At 47.1% G+C, this 15,619-nt stretch overlaps 1 protein-coding gene across 5 annotated transcripts in view; it reads left to right on the top strand.

The window, feature by feature from the left end:
- MEGF6 (multiple EGF like domains 6) overlaps positions 1–15,619 on the top strand; it is a 207,825-nt gene that overhangs the window by 142,024 nt on the left and 50,182 nt on the right. For all 5 annotated transcript variants that reach the window (XM_081870733.1, XM_081870734.1, XM_081870735.1 and 2 more), the window contains 4 exons: positions 8,320–8,445; positions 10,930–11,052; positions 13,550–13,672; positions 14,503–14,640. In XM_081870733.1, coding sequence (XP_081726859.1) covers positions 8,320–8,445; positions 10,930–11,052; positions 13,550–13,672; positions 14,503–14,640 — 510 coding nt within the window. The remainder of the gene's footprint in view (positions 1–8,319; positions 8,446–10,929; positions 11,053–13,549; positions 13,673–14,502; positions 14,641–15,619) is intronic.

Genomic DNA, 15,619 nt, shown 5'->3' with positions numbered 1-15,619 from the left:
GCATTTAAAACAAGTGCTGTGTTAATGACCGCTCCCCACATCATATGGGGAGCACCTTTTGTGTGGTCACATGCAGCCCCCACAATCCCATGCGGCTCCCAGCAGTACAGCCTGGATTCGCCCCCCCCCCCACCAGGCTGACCACCTGGAGGTGGCCGCCTACCTCTGCCAGTTACCTAATCCCAGCTGGGGAGGCGTTGCCAGGATAGAGTTGGCCAGGTAAGGGGAGGGATCGACCTGCCCACACAATAGTGGGCGGAACTTACCTGGGAGTTCCTGAGTTCAGTTTGTTTACTTCTGCTTTTTTGCTTTCCCTTCCCTTTTGGCATTCCAATGCTCTGCATTAATAAAGGGGGGGGGGGAGCAACTATCAGGCACAAAGTAGGCAGCCTCTCCACCTCCCCCCACTTAAAGGGTAGCTCACCTCATGTGGATTTCGGGAAGTGGGATTAATGTGCAAGCCTGCAGAATGCCAGAGAAAATGATTTTTGTAGAATGAAGGGACATTCAAGATTTCCCCTCCCCCTGACCACCTTGTAAGTAAGTAAGCAGAACAAAAAAACCACATCCCATACATGAAAATCTCACTGAAATTTCCTCCTCCCTTGATATGTTTTTGAATGTAATTTCTTTTCTCATTAACTGATGGAAAACGCGTCAGGGGGGAAATATGTGAAGGTAATTTTTGGCAGAGCGCTACTGGAAACAGTTCTATAAAACCCTCAACCAGTTTCCTGAGTGGGGCAGAATATAATTTAACAAAGTTGCCAAAATGAATAATTTTTTTGGTCAAAATATGGATTTGCTCAGGTTGTAACGCTCTGAGGTATTGAGAACTGGGCACTGTACCCTAGAGAAGTCCTCCTCCAATTTAGGATTTAAAATGAAATTCTGCAGAGACACAGAATGCCCTTTGAGCTGAAGAAGGTGGTCTTGTTTACCCAAAGCCGGGCAATTGCAGCTCAGAAAACTGCCCTGATTTTCCAAAGAGTGATTTTCAAGATTACTGGGAACTGTTGGGGAACTGTAGGAGCCCTTCAGAACAAAAAAGATGTAGAGGGAACAGGAAATCCCCTTCACCCAAATGAGCGATGACAAATCCTGTTTACATACAGAGAAGTTGGCCTTGCTATAATTTATGAAGGAGCATTATAAACCTGTACACAACTATACATGTTGGGTATGAAAGCTGATAGGGAGATGTTTTTTCCTTCTTCTATCATAATATTGAACTTGTGGAAATCCAAGAAATCTGATTGTTGGGAGATTGAAGACAGACAAAAGGATGTACTTCTTCATCCAGGGCCTAGTAAAACTGTGGAACTCACTCCCACAAGATGCCATGATGGCAACCAGCCTGGAGAGCTTTAGAAGGCTGGACAAATTCATGGAGGTGAGGCTGCCAGTGATGGCTGTCTTCTTTCTCCACTGTCAGAGGCAGCATGCCTCCGGGTACCAGTTGCTGGAAACCACAGGAGAGGAGAATGCTCTTGTGCTTGGATCCTGCTTGCGGGATTCCAATTATTATTATTATTATTATTATTATTATTATTATTATTATTATTATTAAAAATATTGTATTTATATCCTGCCCTCCCCAGCCAAAGCCGGGCTCAGAGCAGCTAACAACAATAAAAGTAACACAACATTATAAAATCAATTCATTTTAAAATCAGTTCAAATCAAATTAATTGAGCTAGAGTTCTGTGAGGATTACCAAAGGAGGGGGTCAGGCTGTGCCTTGACCAAAGGCCAGGCGGAACAGCACTGTCTTGCAGGCCCTGAGGAAAGATGTCAGGTCCCACAGGGCCCTAGTCTCTTGTGACAGAGCGTTCCACCAGATCGGGGCCACAGCCGAAAAAGCCCTGGCTCTGGTTGAGGCCAGCCTAACCTCCCTGTGGCCTGGGATCTCCAAGATGTTTTTGTTTGAAGACTGTAAGGTCCTCCGTGGGACATACCAGGAGAGGCAGTCCCGTAGGTACGAGGGTCCTCGGCCGTATAGGGCTTTGAAGCACCTTAAACCTGATAGGCATCTGCTTGACCACTGTGAGAACAGGGGGCTGGACTAGATGGGCCTTTGCCATGATCCAGCAGCCTGGCTCTTTTATTGTTCTTATTCACGATACTTTCCTCAGATGGATGGCTTTAAAAGACCAATTCATGGAGGAGGAGATTTCTGGTGGTTACTAACAGCATTCGAAAATTGCCAGGTGGATTTTGCACCTGGCTTTCGGCCACGTGCAACCAAGTGAAGATGCCCGGGTGCCAGGTTGGCACCTGACATCTCCACCATCTGGAGGCGCGTGCCTGGCGATATTTAGCTCTTGGCTGCTTTCGCACCCTATCAACACATCCTGTCGAATTCTCTCTATTATATTTTCACTGCGCAGTCAGAACGAATTTCAGGAACCAAAAAGTCGTGCTGGAGAAAAATAGGAATTTCAAACTATCTAACCCCCAAATGGCAACTGGTTTAAGGAGCCATTTGGTGCCTAGCTTATAGACTGAGTTTCTGACATTGGTTACTAAGCACGATGGCTGTGTTCTCCCTCTGCTTCAGCTCTTTTGAGCCTGTGAGCTCTCTGTCTACCAACATCAAATCTGTAAGTGCTCCTTCTGGGTTGAGCAGAGTGGAGCCTGAAATGTGAATGAGGAGGAGGAGGAGGAGAGTGTAGTGGAATCAAACCATTCATAAGTTGCTCCTGGGTTGATCAAACTGGACTGTTAGCTGCTGGATAGATAGCTAGAACCTTGCCGACAAAGGTCTGTATAGTTAAAGCTATGGTTTTCCCAGTAGTGATGTATGGAAGTGAGAGCTGGACCATAAAGAACGCTGATGCTGAAGAATTGATGTTTTTGAATTATGGTGCTGGAGGAGACTCTTGAGAGTCCCGTGGACTGCAAGAAGATCAAACCTCTCCATTCTGAAGGAAATCAGCCCTGAGTGCTCACTGGAAGGACAGATCGTGAAGCTGAGGCTCCAGTACTTTGGCCACCTCATGCGAAGAGAAGACTCCCTGGAAAAGACCCTGATGTTGGGAAAGATGGAGGGCACAAGGAGAAGGGGACAACAGAGGACGAGATGGTTGGACAGTGTTCTTGAAGCTACCAGCATGAGTTTGACCAAACTGCGGGAGGCAGTGGAAGACAGGAGTGCCTGGCGTGCTCTGGTCCATGGGGTCACGAAGAGGCGGTCACGACTAAACGACAAGTTTTATACAGCCCCCCCCCCAAAAAAAACCCACCACTCTCCATCTAGGGAAAAGGATGTACTCTGAGTTCAAGAATACATTCCAGACAGGCAAAAAAACATCCAAGGAGGGCTAGCATCAGGGCTTGGGAGGGAGCATCCCAAGGGCCTGATGGAGTGGAGGGTTGCATTTGCTCCCCTCCCCTCCCCGCCAGGGCCTGAGGTTCCTCATCCCCAATATAACATCTCAAAAGGTGTCTGCTTTCCAGTGCGCTGCTCTTCCAGGATCATCTGTGATCCCCAAATAGCCTCCAGGAGCTGCAGAAGAAAACTTGGCTTAGCGTGCAAGAGGGAAAAGCCACAAATATGTCCTAATTTTACTGTAAACGATTCCCCCAGCATAAAAACAAAACACGGCCCGAAATAGTAATGTGTGACCTTTCCTGATACAGAGAACAATTTGAATTGGTCTTTTGCATTCAGGCATAGACACACAAGCCCCTGATTAACCAGGCAACCCATTTGGGGACCCAAAGCCACTGAGGCGGGTCAAAATGTTTGTTGAGCAATGCATAAGGGCTGTTGGAACAGGAGCTGGAAAAGTGGTTTACGGTTCTTTTGCAACAAAAACAAAAACACACACATGCACAATCATCTTGGACTGAGGCAATGAGGAGCTGGATATTACAGAGCCTGGTGGTAGCTATTAAAAAAAATCAAATCAAATCACATATATTTAAACAAAGCTAATAAAAACATTCAAAGCTTTCATAAAGAATGCTGTTGAGGTTCTCTCTTTCCTTCCTTTTTTTAAAAATATATATATGATGGTAAAAGCAGGCTTCACTTTTGCCCGCCTGGGAGAAAAACAAGACTACAAAGGTTTAATAAGCGATCATCTTAAATCTAAAATAATCTCTCCTGGTATGAAACCGTATAAAACTTAAACCAGTTCTTGCTATTAAAGAGGACTTGTTTTTGTATTTCAGAATTAAACAGGCTGTTATACCAACTCACAAGCAAGCAAGCACACATATGAAAGCTAAGCTTACAAAACTGGATGTTTCTTGTTCAAAAGGAATGCTGGGATAATGGGATGGCCCATTGAGCATATAGCTCAAAGCAACACAGTCCTCCCCAAACAGCTCTGAAAGGACAGTATCCATATAGAGAGATCATGCCATCACCCAACCTCCCACAGGCACATTAACTGCTTTTCGCTAAATCGCACCATAGGCCCATCTGGACCAGAACTGCCTACACTGACTGGCAGCAGCTCTCCAGGGTTTCAGGCAGGAGGCTCTTGTAGCCCTACCTAGAGATGCTGAGGAGAGAACCTTGACCTTCCCCATGCAAAGTAGATGTTCTGCCATGGGGGTATGGCTCTTACGACACAGGAACGTGGGAAGCTGCCTTGTATATACCAAGTCAGACCACTGACTCCATCTGGATTAGTAGTGTCTACCCTGGCTGGCAGCAGCTCTCCAGGGGTCTCTCCCAGTCCTTCACAGAGATGCCAGTGGTTGAACCAAGGACCTTCTCTACACAAAGCAGAGGCTCTACCAATTAACTATGGTGGAATGCCGTAGCAAAAGCAGGATTTTGCCCTTATTCCCTTCCCTTATGTCGGAGAGGTTTGATCTTCTTGCAGTCCATGGGACTCTCAAGAGTCTCCTCCAACACCATAATTCAAAAGCATCAATTCTTTGGCAATCAGCCTTCTTTATGGTCCAGCTCTCACTTCCATACATCACTACTGGGAAAACCATAGCTTTAACTATACAGACCTTTGAATAAAACTAGCCTGCTGTTAAAATGCAAAATCCACATTTGTTGCTCCATCCACTTCTGCCTCTGGCCCCGCCCACTACTGGCATGTGGCCCCTGAAATGTTGCCTGGAAGGGAATGTGGCCCTTGGGTTGTAAAAAGTTCCCCACCTCCGACTCAAGAGACGTGGCATTACCTTCTCCAAAAGCACCTCTCTTTTATTTGTGGGGAGGGAGGCGGGAGATGTCTCCCAGAGGGTTCGAGATAACTGCCTTCCAAATAATTGTTGCTTGCCAGAAGTTGTTTATGGAAACCCACTGAACGGTTTCTTTTCTAAGATAATATTGTCAGCCAGTCTCTTGCGTGAAGAAGCAGGCTGTGGGCCATGAAATATAAATGTCTCCAGAGAATTTAAAGGCTAATGTACACATTCACTAAAGTCAAGTGGCAAAGCCTTTCCTGGACTGTACCACCGGGCCTGGCCCACTGAGGAGGCCATGTGAGGAGCCCACCTAATGCAGTGGAAGCCGCTGGGTGAAGAGGAGGGGGGTAATCCCATGGGTAATCCCAGAGGATGAAGGCTCAGAGCCAGGGGATTGGTGGTGGGACACTGAGGAGACGTCAGAGAGGGAAGATTGGACAGAGGTGATGGATACAGGGTTTAATGATCAGGAGGAACCTGTGACAGGGAGCAGTTCAGACTCCGAGGCTGCAGCAGAGGAGGGGGTTAAGATACTGCTGAAGGATCCTGGGAGTCTCCCTCTCATGCTGCGAGAAGCTCCCCTCCACCCTGGTCTGCAAGAACACACAGAATAATGAGGAGAGCAGAACAGAGGTCAGAGGCGGGCAGATGCAGTTTGAGACTGCTTGGGAAACAGCTAGGAGAGAAGGCGCCTTAGAAGGGGTGGAAGGCAGGGCCAGTTCCACAGTGGCAAGACCTACTCAGAAGTGTGGCTGAGTTGCATGCTGTTTCCTTGAATAAAGAGTTAACTTTACTGACAACTGACTGCTTCTTCATACTGACCTGCATCTGATTCCAGCCTGGGCACCCAGGAAGGAAGAGCTGGGAAAGACAGTGTAGAGACCCTCCCCCTTCCAATCAGCATAAGTTGGAGTTGGGGGAAACCCAGGAGCTACATTCCTTTCTGGGGAACATATTCTGGACATGGGCGGGGCCAGAGGCAAAAGTGGGCGGAGCAACAAATGCAAATTTTAGCATTGTACAGTTGGCTACACACCGCTCTCTGTCCTCCACCCAGAGAAGCAAAAGGCGTGATCCAGCCTGGCAAAACATTCAAGGAGGATGCAAAGCAGGGTCAGGTAGGGGTGTGGCCTGAGTAAGGGGGCATGGCTTGGGAGAGTGCCTAAGGCCAGAAGGAGAGGGCTAGGGGGCTGTATTTGACCCCCGCGTGTAAATGGACTAAAGTTCTGAACTCTGTACAAAGTAGCTTCTCAAGTTCCATACGTGAAACAAGTCTTTGAAAGTCCAGAAAAGCAAGGCAGATTTTTGCGTGTACCTTTGGGGTGTTTTGAAGCATGACTGGTTGCATAAAATGTTTCTTTCTTTGTTTGTTTACTGCATGGCGTGCAGCCAGAAAACGAGCTTCCCACATCCTTCTTGTCTCACTGAAAGTTATTTGAATGCAGCTTCAATTGCCATTGACTGTTTGCTCTCTTCCTGGTTTGGTCTGAACCGCTGGGGGCACTTGGAGCCGCCCCTCCTGCCATCAACACCCCATGTTGGCCGTTTCCTTCCTTAAACAAACCCTCATCAAAACTTGTCCTTCAACCTCAGCACCTGCCGGGCAGGTGGCAGCGTGGGGCAGAGGGTTTGCCACGTGCAGACAAAATTGTCAATTGGAATCCGTCCCTTGAACCACCCCCAGTTTGCAGCCTTGGATTATGTCACTGAAACCGTGTGGCTGAAATTTCGATCCAAGGAGAACATCCCTCTTTTCATTCTTTTAAAAACAAAACAAGATAGCAGATCCAAAAAGAATGGCCTGTTTTATATCATCAGCACATTTTTCTGCAGACGAGTCCCATACATGGACTGTTCTGCTCATTGCTCAGTGACACACTGGTCTGGTTCACAAATGGCAAGTCCAAAACTGTGGCTTACCTCGGCTGGGGAACCTTAGGACTAGGGGTCAAGTAAAGCCCTTCAGGCAATTCTGTGTGGCCTGTTAATTTCTCCCCAGCCCACTCCCTTCACCAGCTTTGCTTTGCCCCTCAGATGTTTGTGCCTGACTGCAGTGTGTCCTGCAAAGCAGAACATGCTTCTTGCTTGCCTGAATGGAGAGGGTTGTGTTCAGAAAATAGTTGTCTGTACAAAGGTGTTGCTCTGCACACTTTTGCCTTTGGATCCACCCACTACTGCCATGTGGCTGCCCAGGAGATAATGGGGCCCTTTGGTCTGAAAAGGGACTGCCCCAACTCTGCCTTCCTTGGACTTTGTGAATGTGTGGACTCCCAGAGAAGATCTTGCAACTGCTTTGCTCCATCCCAGTCCTTTTTCAGTGCCGCACTGAGTTCAGCCAAAGTTTGGCTTGGAGTATCATCACTGAAACTAGGGCTCTGGGTTAAGTTTCCTCTTTGCTAGCTATGAGCTGTAGACAAGAACATGACTGAAGAAAGCATCTGTTCACACATCACGTAGCTAGTGCAAAATGCAGCAGCTTTGCACTGCTGCTGAAAGAATTTGAGTGGCTCCCAATTAACCAACAATGTGTTGGCTCTGGTGCTCAAAGCCCAGGATGCTTGAAACCAGGATGCCTAAAATAAAATCATGTCCCCCATTATATACTCAGTTGATCACTGAACTGCTCAGACGAGGGCTTCCTGCAGATACTGTCTTATCAGAAGGTTTGTTCCAGAATTGGATTTTAGTGTGTCAGCAACTCCCTCCCATTGAAGCACCGGGAAGGAGCCTTTGGCCCTCCAGATGTTCTTGGGCTACAACTCCCATCCTCCCTGATGACTGACTATGCTGACTGGGACTGATGGGGGTTGGAGTCCTTAAATCAGCATTAGATATTAGGTGGGCGCTGTCTTTGTTGTCTTTTCAACACCTATTGAACGCCTTCCTTTTTCAGCAAGCCATTTTTCAACAAGCAGTCGGTATCTGTATTGAAGTTGAAAAATGGAATTGTCTTTAATTCTCTGTATATGTGGAATTGTTTTTATTTGTTTTGCATGTTGTTGGTCATTATCATTTTACTGTGCAATTGGTTCAAGATTTCTATGTGAAGTTGATTCATGACTGCAATCACATTACTAAGAAGAAAGGCCCTCTGGATCAGGCCAATCGTTCATCTGTTGCAGTTTGACCTAATCATGCCTCTGTTCTTTTATTTCCCAGCCATAAACACCTGTGCTATCAACAACGGTGGATGTGAACATGACTGTGTGCAGCTCACCCTCTCACAGCATCAGTGCCAATGCCGGCCAAATTACCAGCTGAAGGAGGATGGGAAGCATTGCATTGGTGAGTCTCCCCTGCCCTTTGAGGGCTCGGATCAAGCAGAGGAATGTGGCAGGCCAGTCTTATACTGAGCCCTGGACCCTTGGTCCATCTAGTTCCGTATTGTTCATGCAACATTTTGGACAGGAGACATTTGCAGCCCTATCAGGAGATGCCAAGGTTTGAACCTTTGACCTCCTGCATGCAAGGCAGGTGCTCTGCCACTGAGCTATGGACCTTCCCCCTAGTAAGTTCCTAGTCCTCAAGATTCTAAATGAAGACCTGGTTTAATAAGAACAAAGGAACATGCCTTATATGGATCAGACCACTAGTCCATCTAGCACAACATTGTCTCTACTTGCATGCAGGGACTGTTCAAGGTTTCCAGCAGGGGACATTCCCAGCCGTACCTGGAGATGCCAATGATGGAACCTAGGACCTTCTGCTTGCAAAGCAGGTGCTCTAGCCACTGGGCTACTGCCCTCTTCCCAAATGGTCCTGAGGGCTATATATATCTAGGATCAGAGACAGTTACGCCTCTGCAGGCTACTTGCATGGAATTGTGTATATTTAATAAATATAAGGAATTCCACCCTCCCCCCCCAAAAAAAATATTATTGCCAGGGTCAAATTTGTACAGTGGAAATGCAGTCACCAGTATCTATATTTTAATTCAGTTTTTTTTTTAAAAAAATGGATGAATTGTTTGGAATTAAGTTGGTGTGTGTTTTCACATTTGGTGATTAATTTAACACAATTACAGCCTGGGCATGGGGGGAGAAGAGAAATCAAGAGCAACCCAAACTGACAGCAGATTCACCCATCCCTGGCAGTAGCTCAGTGGTAAGAGCTTCTGATTTGCATACAGAAGGTCCCAGGTTCAATAACCAGCATCTCCCGGTAGGGTTGGGTTCAGTCGCTCTATGATACAGCACCCACTTTGCATGCAGTCAGCCCTGGGTCCAAGCTCCAGCAACACCAGGTAGGGCAGGGGCTGCCTGAAACCTGGGGGTGGTCCTGATGAAAACAGGAGACAGTTGTGAATGTCTTTAGGTGTGCCACCCCCTGGGCTTCCACAGGTGTTCCAAGTGAGATCAGCTGGTCGGGAAATGGTTGCTCATTCATAATGATCACCTGGACCAGCGGTTCTCAACCTGTGGGTCCCCAGATGTTGTTGGACTACAACTCCCATCATCCCTGAGCTCTGGCCCTGCTAGCTAGGGGTGATGGGAGTTGTAGTTCAACAACATCTGGGGTCTCACGGGTTGAGAAAGGCTGGCCTGGACTGAGGCTCCTTGATTCAGGGCCGGATTTACTTTTGATGAGGCCCTAAGCTACTGAAGGTAATGGGGGCCTTTATATGTCCAGCTGTCCTTTGTCAACAACAAATTGCCGCTGTTTTTTGTGTTGAATATATGCTATATAGTAATTTATGGACCTAATGGGTATCTAAAGCCATTTGCATGTAACAAAATATGTATTTTTATCAAAGTAATTGTTGAACTGAAATACAATTAAGAAGAATTATATTAATAGTGAAATACAATTAAGAAGTAGTATATTGATAGTGAAATAATTATTAAGCTTTTTCCCCCTTTAATTTTTTTGGAGGCCACCAAGAGAGTGGGGCCCTAAGCTATAGCTTGTTTAGCCTATACATAAATCCGGCACTGCCCTGATTGCACGGCCAGTTTGTGTTTAGAAGGGAGTGTGTAATGATGTTCTTTCAGACACCTTTTGAGGGAATGCTTTGTCTTTGGAGGAAGAGGAGAAGGGAGGGAAGCAGAGCGAAATGAAATAGAATCAAGCCCAGGAGTCTCTCATACCAGGGAAGAGACAGAATTATCTCTGAGGAAGTGCCTGCCCCTCCCCTTTAGTCATCTCTGGTTCCAGCAGAGGAGGGGAGAAAGCCAACTATGGAGAGAGAACCAGCTGGATAATCTCAGCTGGAAGGACTCAGATAAGAGACAGAAAGGGGAGGATGCTGGTGTGCAGATTAACCTAGAACAGGAGCTCACTGGTGGAAAGCTGAAGCTGCAGCTCTTCTGGCATCTGAGTGCTGGCTGATCCTTCTTCAAAATGTACTTGAAAGGACTTGGCCCCTGGCTTCCTTTCCTGAACAACTGCATGCAGGATAAGCCATTGCCAGTGTTCTTTGGAAAGGGTGTTTGGCCGTTCTAAGAACCCGCACGGCGTAATTTCTCTTCTTCACAAGATGCAAGGAAGCCTCCATCCAAAGCAGTTGCACCCCACTGTTCCTCTCTCATAAGCAGAACTATTTTGGGCAACAGCCTGTGGGTTTCTGCAGATGACCTATTTATTGAGAATAGACTCCATCCAGTTCAGTATTGACTGCGCTGACTGGCAGTGGCTGTCCAGGGGGAGTCTCTTCCCTGTCCTACCTGGAGATGCTCCTGTGATCTTCTGCACGTGACACCAAGGCTCTGCCTTGGACTGCTTCCTTTTGGACCATTTCCAACTGACTCGCTGCCTCCCTTCTCTTCCCAGTGAGAAACCCATGTGCCGACAGGAATGGAGGCTGCATGCACCGGTGCCAGAGCCGGCGTGGGGTGGCACATTGCGAGTGCCACCCTGGATACAGGCTGGCGGCTGACAACAAAGCTTGCGAAGGTACGGGGCGTCTCATGAGGCTCTTGCACAAGTTCTGCAGAGCTGTCCTTTTTCTCTTCCCTCCTGTTCCCCCCATGCAAATGCCTTGCTAATCTCCATAGATGCTATAATTAGTTGCTCCGTCTGGTCTGGGAGGATGATAAATGAGCCTTCAGCTGCCCTAGAAGATAAGTGCTTGCAAAAACAAAAATCCCATTTACTTCTTGCAATTAATACAGATCTTTCTAGTGTTCATGGGGGTGGGGGGACAGCAACCAAAAAATCCTCAGCCACCAATTCTATGCTTGTCCAATATGCTCCATGCATGGGAGAGAGACTCCTGGGACAGCCAATGGGGTGCCCTGCTGATTGTAGACTACAACTCCTATCATCCCTGACTGTTGACCCAATGGTCAGGGATGATTGGAGTTGGTGTTCAGCAACATATTGGGGGGGGGGGGGCGATGTGGTGTCCTCCTGGTGTTCCTGGATAACAGCTTTGTGCGTCATCCTTGTACATGGGCCATACTAACCTCGTACAACTGCACTATGACTCCCATTGTTGGGGAAATACTGGGGTTGAATAACCAACACCCTGTGGGTTCAGCTTGGACAGCAAATAAAATCCAGACTCCAGTTCTCAGTCCAACAGGACGTTTATTTAGGTGTTGCAAAGCCAGTGCAACACAACCTCAGGTAGCAGGTAGTTGAGGGATGGCACCCCAAATATGAAAAAAACAAACCACAAGCATTTATACATTTATAAACAAAGAGAAGGAAAGGGGCAGTTATGTCCATATATGGCAGTACTTCGGGAGAGCCAGTGTGGTATAGTGGTTAAGAGCGGTAGTCTCGTAATCTGGTGAACCGGGTTCGCGTCTCCACTCCTCCACATGCAGCTGCTGGGTGAGCTTGGGCCAGTCACACTTCTTTGAAGTCTCTCAGCCCCACTCACCTCACAGAGTGTTTGTTGTGGGGGAGGAAGGGAAAGGAGAATGTTAGCCGCTTTGAGACTCCTTAAAGGGAGTGAAAGGCGGGATATCAAATCCAAACCTCCTCTTCTTCTTCTATCTTCTATTGGTTCAGTCAGGAGGAATAACATCTTAACTTTCCTCCCTTCCTTCGTCCTTAACAGTTACAGCAGTAGCTTGTGTTTTCATGTCATTCTGTGCTTCTCTTGCAAACACAGCCTTCACATTCCAGCCTTTACTTGCTCAACCCTTCTCTGACATATTTCAACCTTTAATTTAATTATTTCCATAATTTGTACGACACCCATCACCCCTGACCATTCTCCAGGCTGGCTGGGGCTGATGGGAGCTGGTGTCCAGCTACATTTAGAGCTGGGGAGTCCATGTGGGGCCCTTCATAAGTTGTTGGACGGACTACAGCTCCCCTCAACCTTGACTATTAGCCAGGCTGGCTGGGCCCTTCAGGTGTTGGGAGTCCAATGTCTATTGGAGGACACCACATTGCCCACTAGAAAACTTAAGAGTGTGGCGACCAAAACAAGATGGTGAAGCATGCTCTGCACTGTAAGATCTTTGCAGCCAGAGAGAGGGTTGTTATTGTTTAGTCGTTTTAGTCATGTTGGATTCTCCGTGACCCCATGAACCAGAGCATGCCTTGCAAACTCACTTTCTTCCTAAAGCTTCTTTTTTATGTCCATTGAGTGGTTTGCCAGTTCCTTTTCCAGGGGGGTCACATTTAGTCTAAACTCTCGGCTATGACCTGTCCGTCTTGGGTGGCCCTGCACGGCATAGCTCATAGCTTCTCTGAGTTATTCAAACCCCTTTGCCATGACAAGGCAGTGATCCATGAAGGGAAGAGAGAGGGTAGCAATGGGCAAACTTTCCACCAGCACTGGGAACAACAGGATTTTAGATCTGGATAGAGAACAGCAATTAGAACAAATGAGCTAACTCAGGTCCATTAATTTCAATGGGACCACTCTGAATATCCAGAAGCATTGCTTCATCTGACAGTGAAGGCAAAGCATATCCAACACGGCTAGTAGCCACAGATAGTCTTTATCCTCCATGAATTTATCTAATCCTCTTTTAAAGCCATCCAAGTTGGTGTCCATAGCCAGTTCCATAGTTTAACTATGTACTGTGTGAAGAAGCAGTTTCTTTTGACTCCCCTGAGTTGCTCAAAGTTCAAGCTCTCTGGTTCGATGGCAGTCTTCGCCATCAGCTGCTCTGCTCACATTGTCTGCAGTTCTGCTCCAATTTCATGGAACCACAGGACTGTAGAGATGGAAGGGGCCCACAAGTTCGTCCAATCCAGCGGTTCTCAGCCTGTGGGTCCCCAGATGTTGTTGGACTACAACTCCCATCATCCCTGAGCTCTGGCCTTGCTAGCTAGGGGTGATGGGAGTTGTAGTTCAACAACATCTGGGGACCCACAGGTTGAGAAAGGCTTGTCTAGTCCCACCCCCTGCAAGCTGGCAATTATGTACAGGGATCTAAATAGCTCGTCTGCATAAAATAGCTTGCTTCTGCTTTCTTTCGTCCAGATATCGATGAATGCGTAGCAGGGATAGCCATGTGTGTGCATGGTTGCCTGAACACCCGCGGCTCCTTTAAATGCACTTGCAATCCAGGCTATGAGCTGGGGGCTGACGGCAAGCGGTGTTACCGTAAGTATTCATCTCCATAGAATCACAGAACCATAGAGTTGGAAGGGACCCCAAGGGTCATCGAGTGCAACCCCATGTTCTTCCCTCTGATGAAAATGCAAGAGCGGAAGATGCTGAGATAAGGCTTTCCTTGGGCGAGTTACGGAGTCTTTTGGTGGGGCCACATAGTCAGCCCACATCAAACATCAATTCACACAAGCTTGTTCCAGATCCAGTGCTGTTTTTCTAGAAAAAGAGGTGCCGGAACTTGCCACGAACGCCTCCCTTGTTCTCTTATAATGGCAATGGTGCCCACCTGACAGGTGCAGGAACTGAATTCCAGTGAGTTCCGGTTGGGGAAAAAAGCCCCAAATCCCTTTTGGGGTTCTGTTAATCCCTGAAATAACATATACAGTACCGTGATTAATAAAACAAGAGATATAAGTTCTCTTGCTACATGTTTTGACTTCCACCTTTGCATTTTAGTCCAGGTAAATAACCCTAGTTTAAACCTGTGTTTAGATACCCAGTTGTTTCATATGTGTTTTTATTGTGTTGTGGAATTGCTTCAAGAATCAAAATGCTTCATAGGAAGCGATTCATAAAATAGAATAACAATAAGAGCGATATATCAAGGGGCAGTGTAGGCCTGCGAATTTCGGAATTCACATTTCAGATCTTCTTTTTTTAAAAAAAAACCTCTTAAATTTTGAATGCGTGCAAACTCTTTTACTGAAATGTTGATTTCATGCAAATGTCTGCTTCCACTTGGCCATGGGTCAATAGATAATTCTGTAGGAAACCAGTCAATAGTGTATCTCTTCCTCCTCCTCTTCTTCTTGCTTTTCTAGGTATAGAAATGGAAATTGTGAACAGCTGCGAGACCAGCAATGGGGGCTGTTCTCACCTTTGCCACCACACCAGCAGTGGTCCCGTCTGCAGCTGCAACTCAGGATACCAGCTGGACGAAGACAAGAAGACTTGCACTGGTAATCCAATAACCTGAGCTGGTGATTTGTTAAGTGAAGAAAAAAACTATGATGAGCATATGAGAGGCAAGGAACCTGGTGCCTTCCAGTCTCTGCTGACCTACAGCTCCCATCATCCCGGACCAGTGGCCATGCTGGCTGGAGCTGATGGGAGTTGGCATCCAACACCATCTGCAGGGCCACAGGCTTCCCCATCTCTGACCTAAGAGGCACCCCTCACTCTCAGGTGGAAACGCCTCTTCGAAATAGAGACACCCCTCCATCTGTCATATGCAGTAAGCAGTGCTGTTACTTAAAGCATGGATGAGGAACCTATGACCTTCCAGATGTTGTCAGACTACAGTACTCATCATCCTTGACCACTGGCTATGCTGTTTGGAGGTTTGCTTGAGAAGCATCTAAGGGGCTCCCCATTGCTATTGACAGAGATGACTGGTTACCTACTTCCAGGCTTCCACATTTTTCACTCGCTGAGATCACCTTTCTCAGAAGACTGCTGAGCCCCAGGCTTCCTCCCAATCCTTGAGTTGCAGAGGACATTGGGGGATCATTCTAGAAGTTGTGTGGTGGTCCCTGTCAATTCTTTTTTCTTGGAAAAAACAGTGGGGGAACTCACCACAAAGTTGTTTGTTTATTGCGGGCTCAGTCACAGTGACACACAAACACACACCGGGCAGTGACTAAATGTAAGATGTGATTAAGCAGACAATGTTCAGGATTAGAAATGGCCACAACTTTATTGATTACAGATATAGGTGGGGTTTTGGCTCAGGCATTGGGTGTATATCCGTTCCAGCCTCCCTCCCTGCCCCCCGCCACCTGACCATAATAATAACAGTAGTAACAGTAATAACAACAATAATGTGGTAAGGGAATTCAGTTCCCCCAAGTTTCTGCAAAAAACAACAACAAGCCTCTGGTCCCTGTACTCCTGTTTGGGAAAGGGCTCTTTGGCCATTGGTTGGTCTAGGTATCCAGA

Source organism: Podarcis erhardii (genome assembly GCF_964252035.2).
Source record: "Podarcis erhardii genome assembly, chromosome: 7".
Classification (NCBI taxonomy): Eukaryota; Metazoa; Chordata; class Lepidosauria; order Squamata; family Lacertidae; genus Podarcis; species Podarcis erhardii.
Note: the sequence above shows the minus strand (reverse complement) of the source record. Positions and strands in the feature narration are given on the sequence as shown.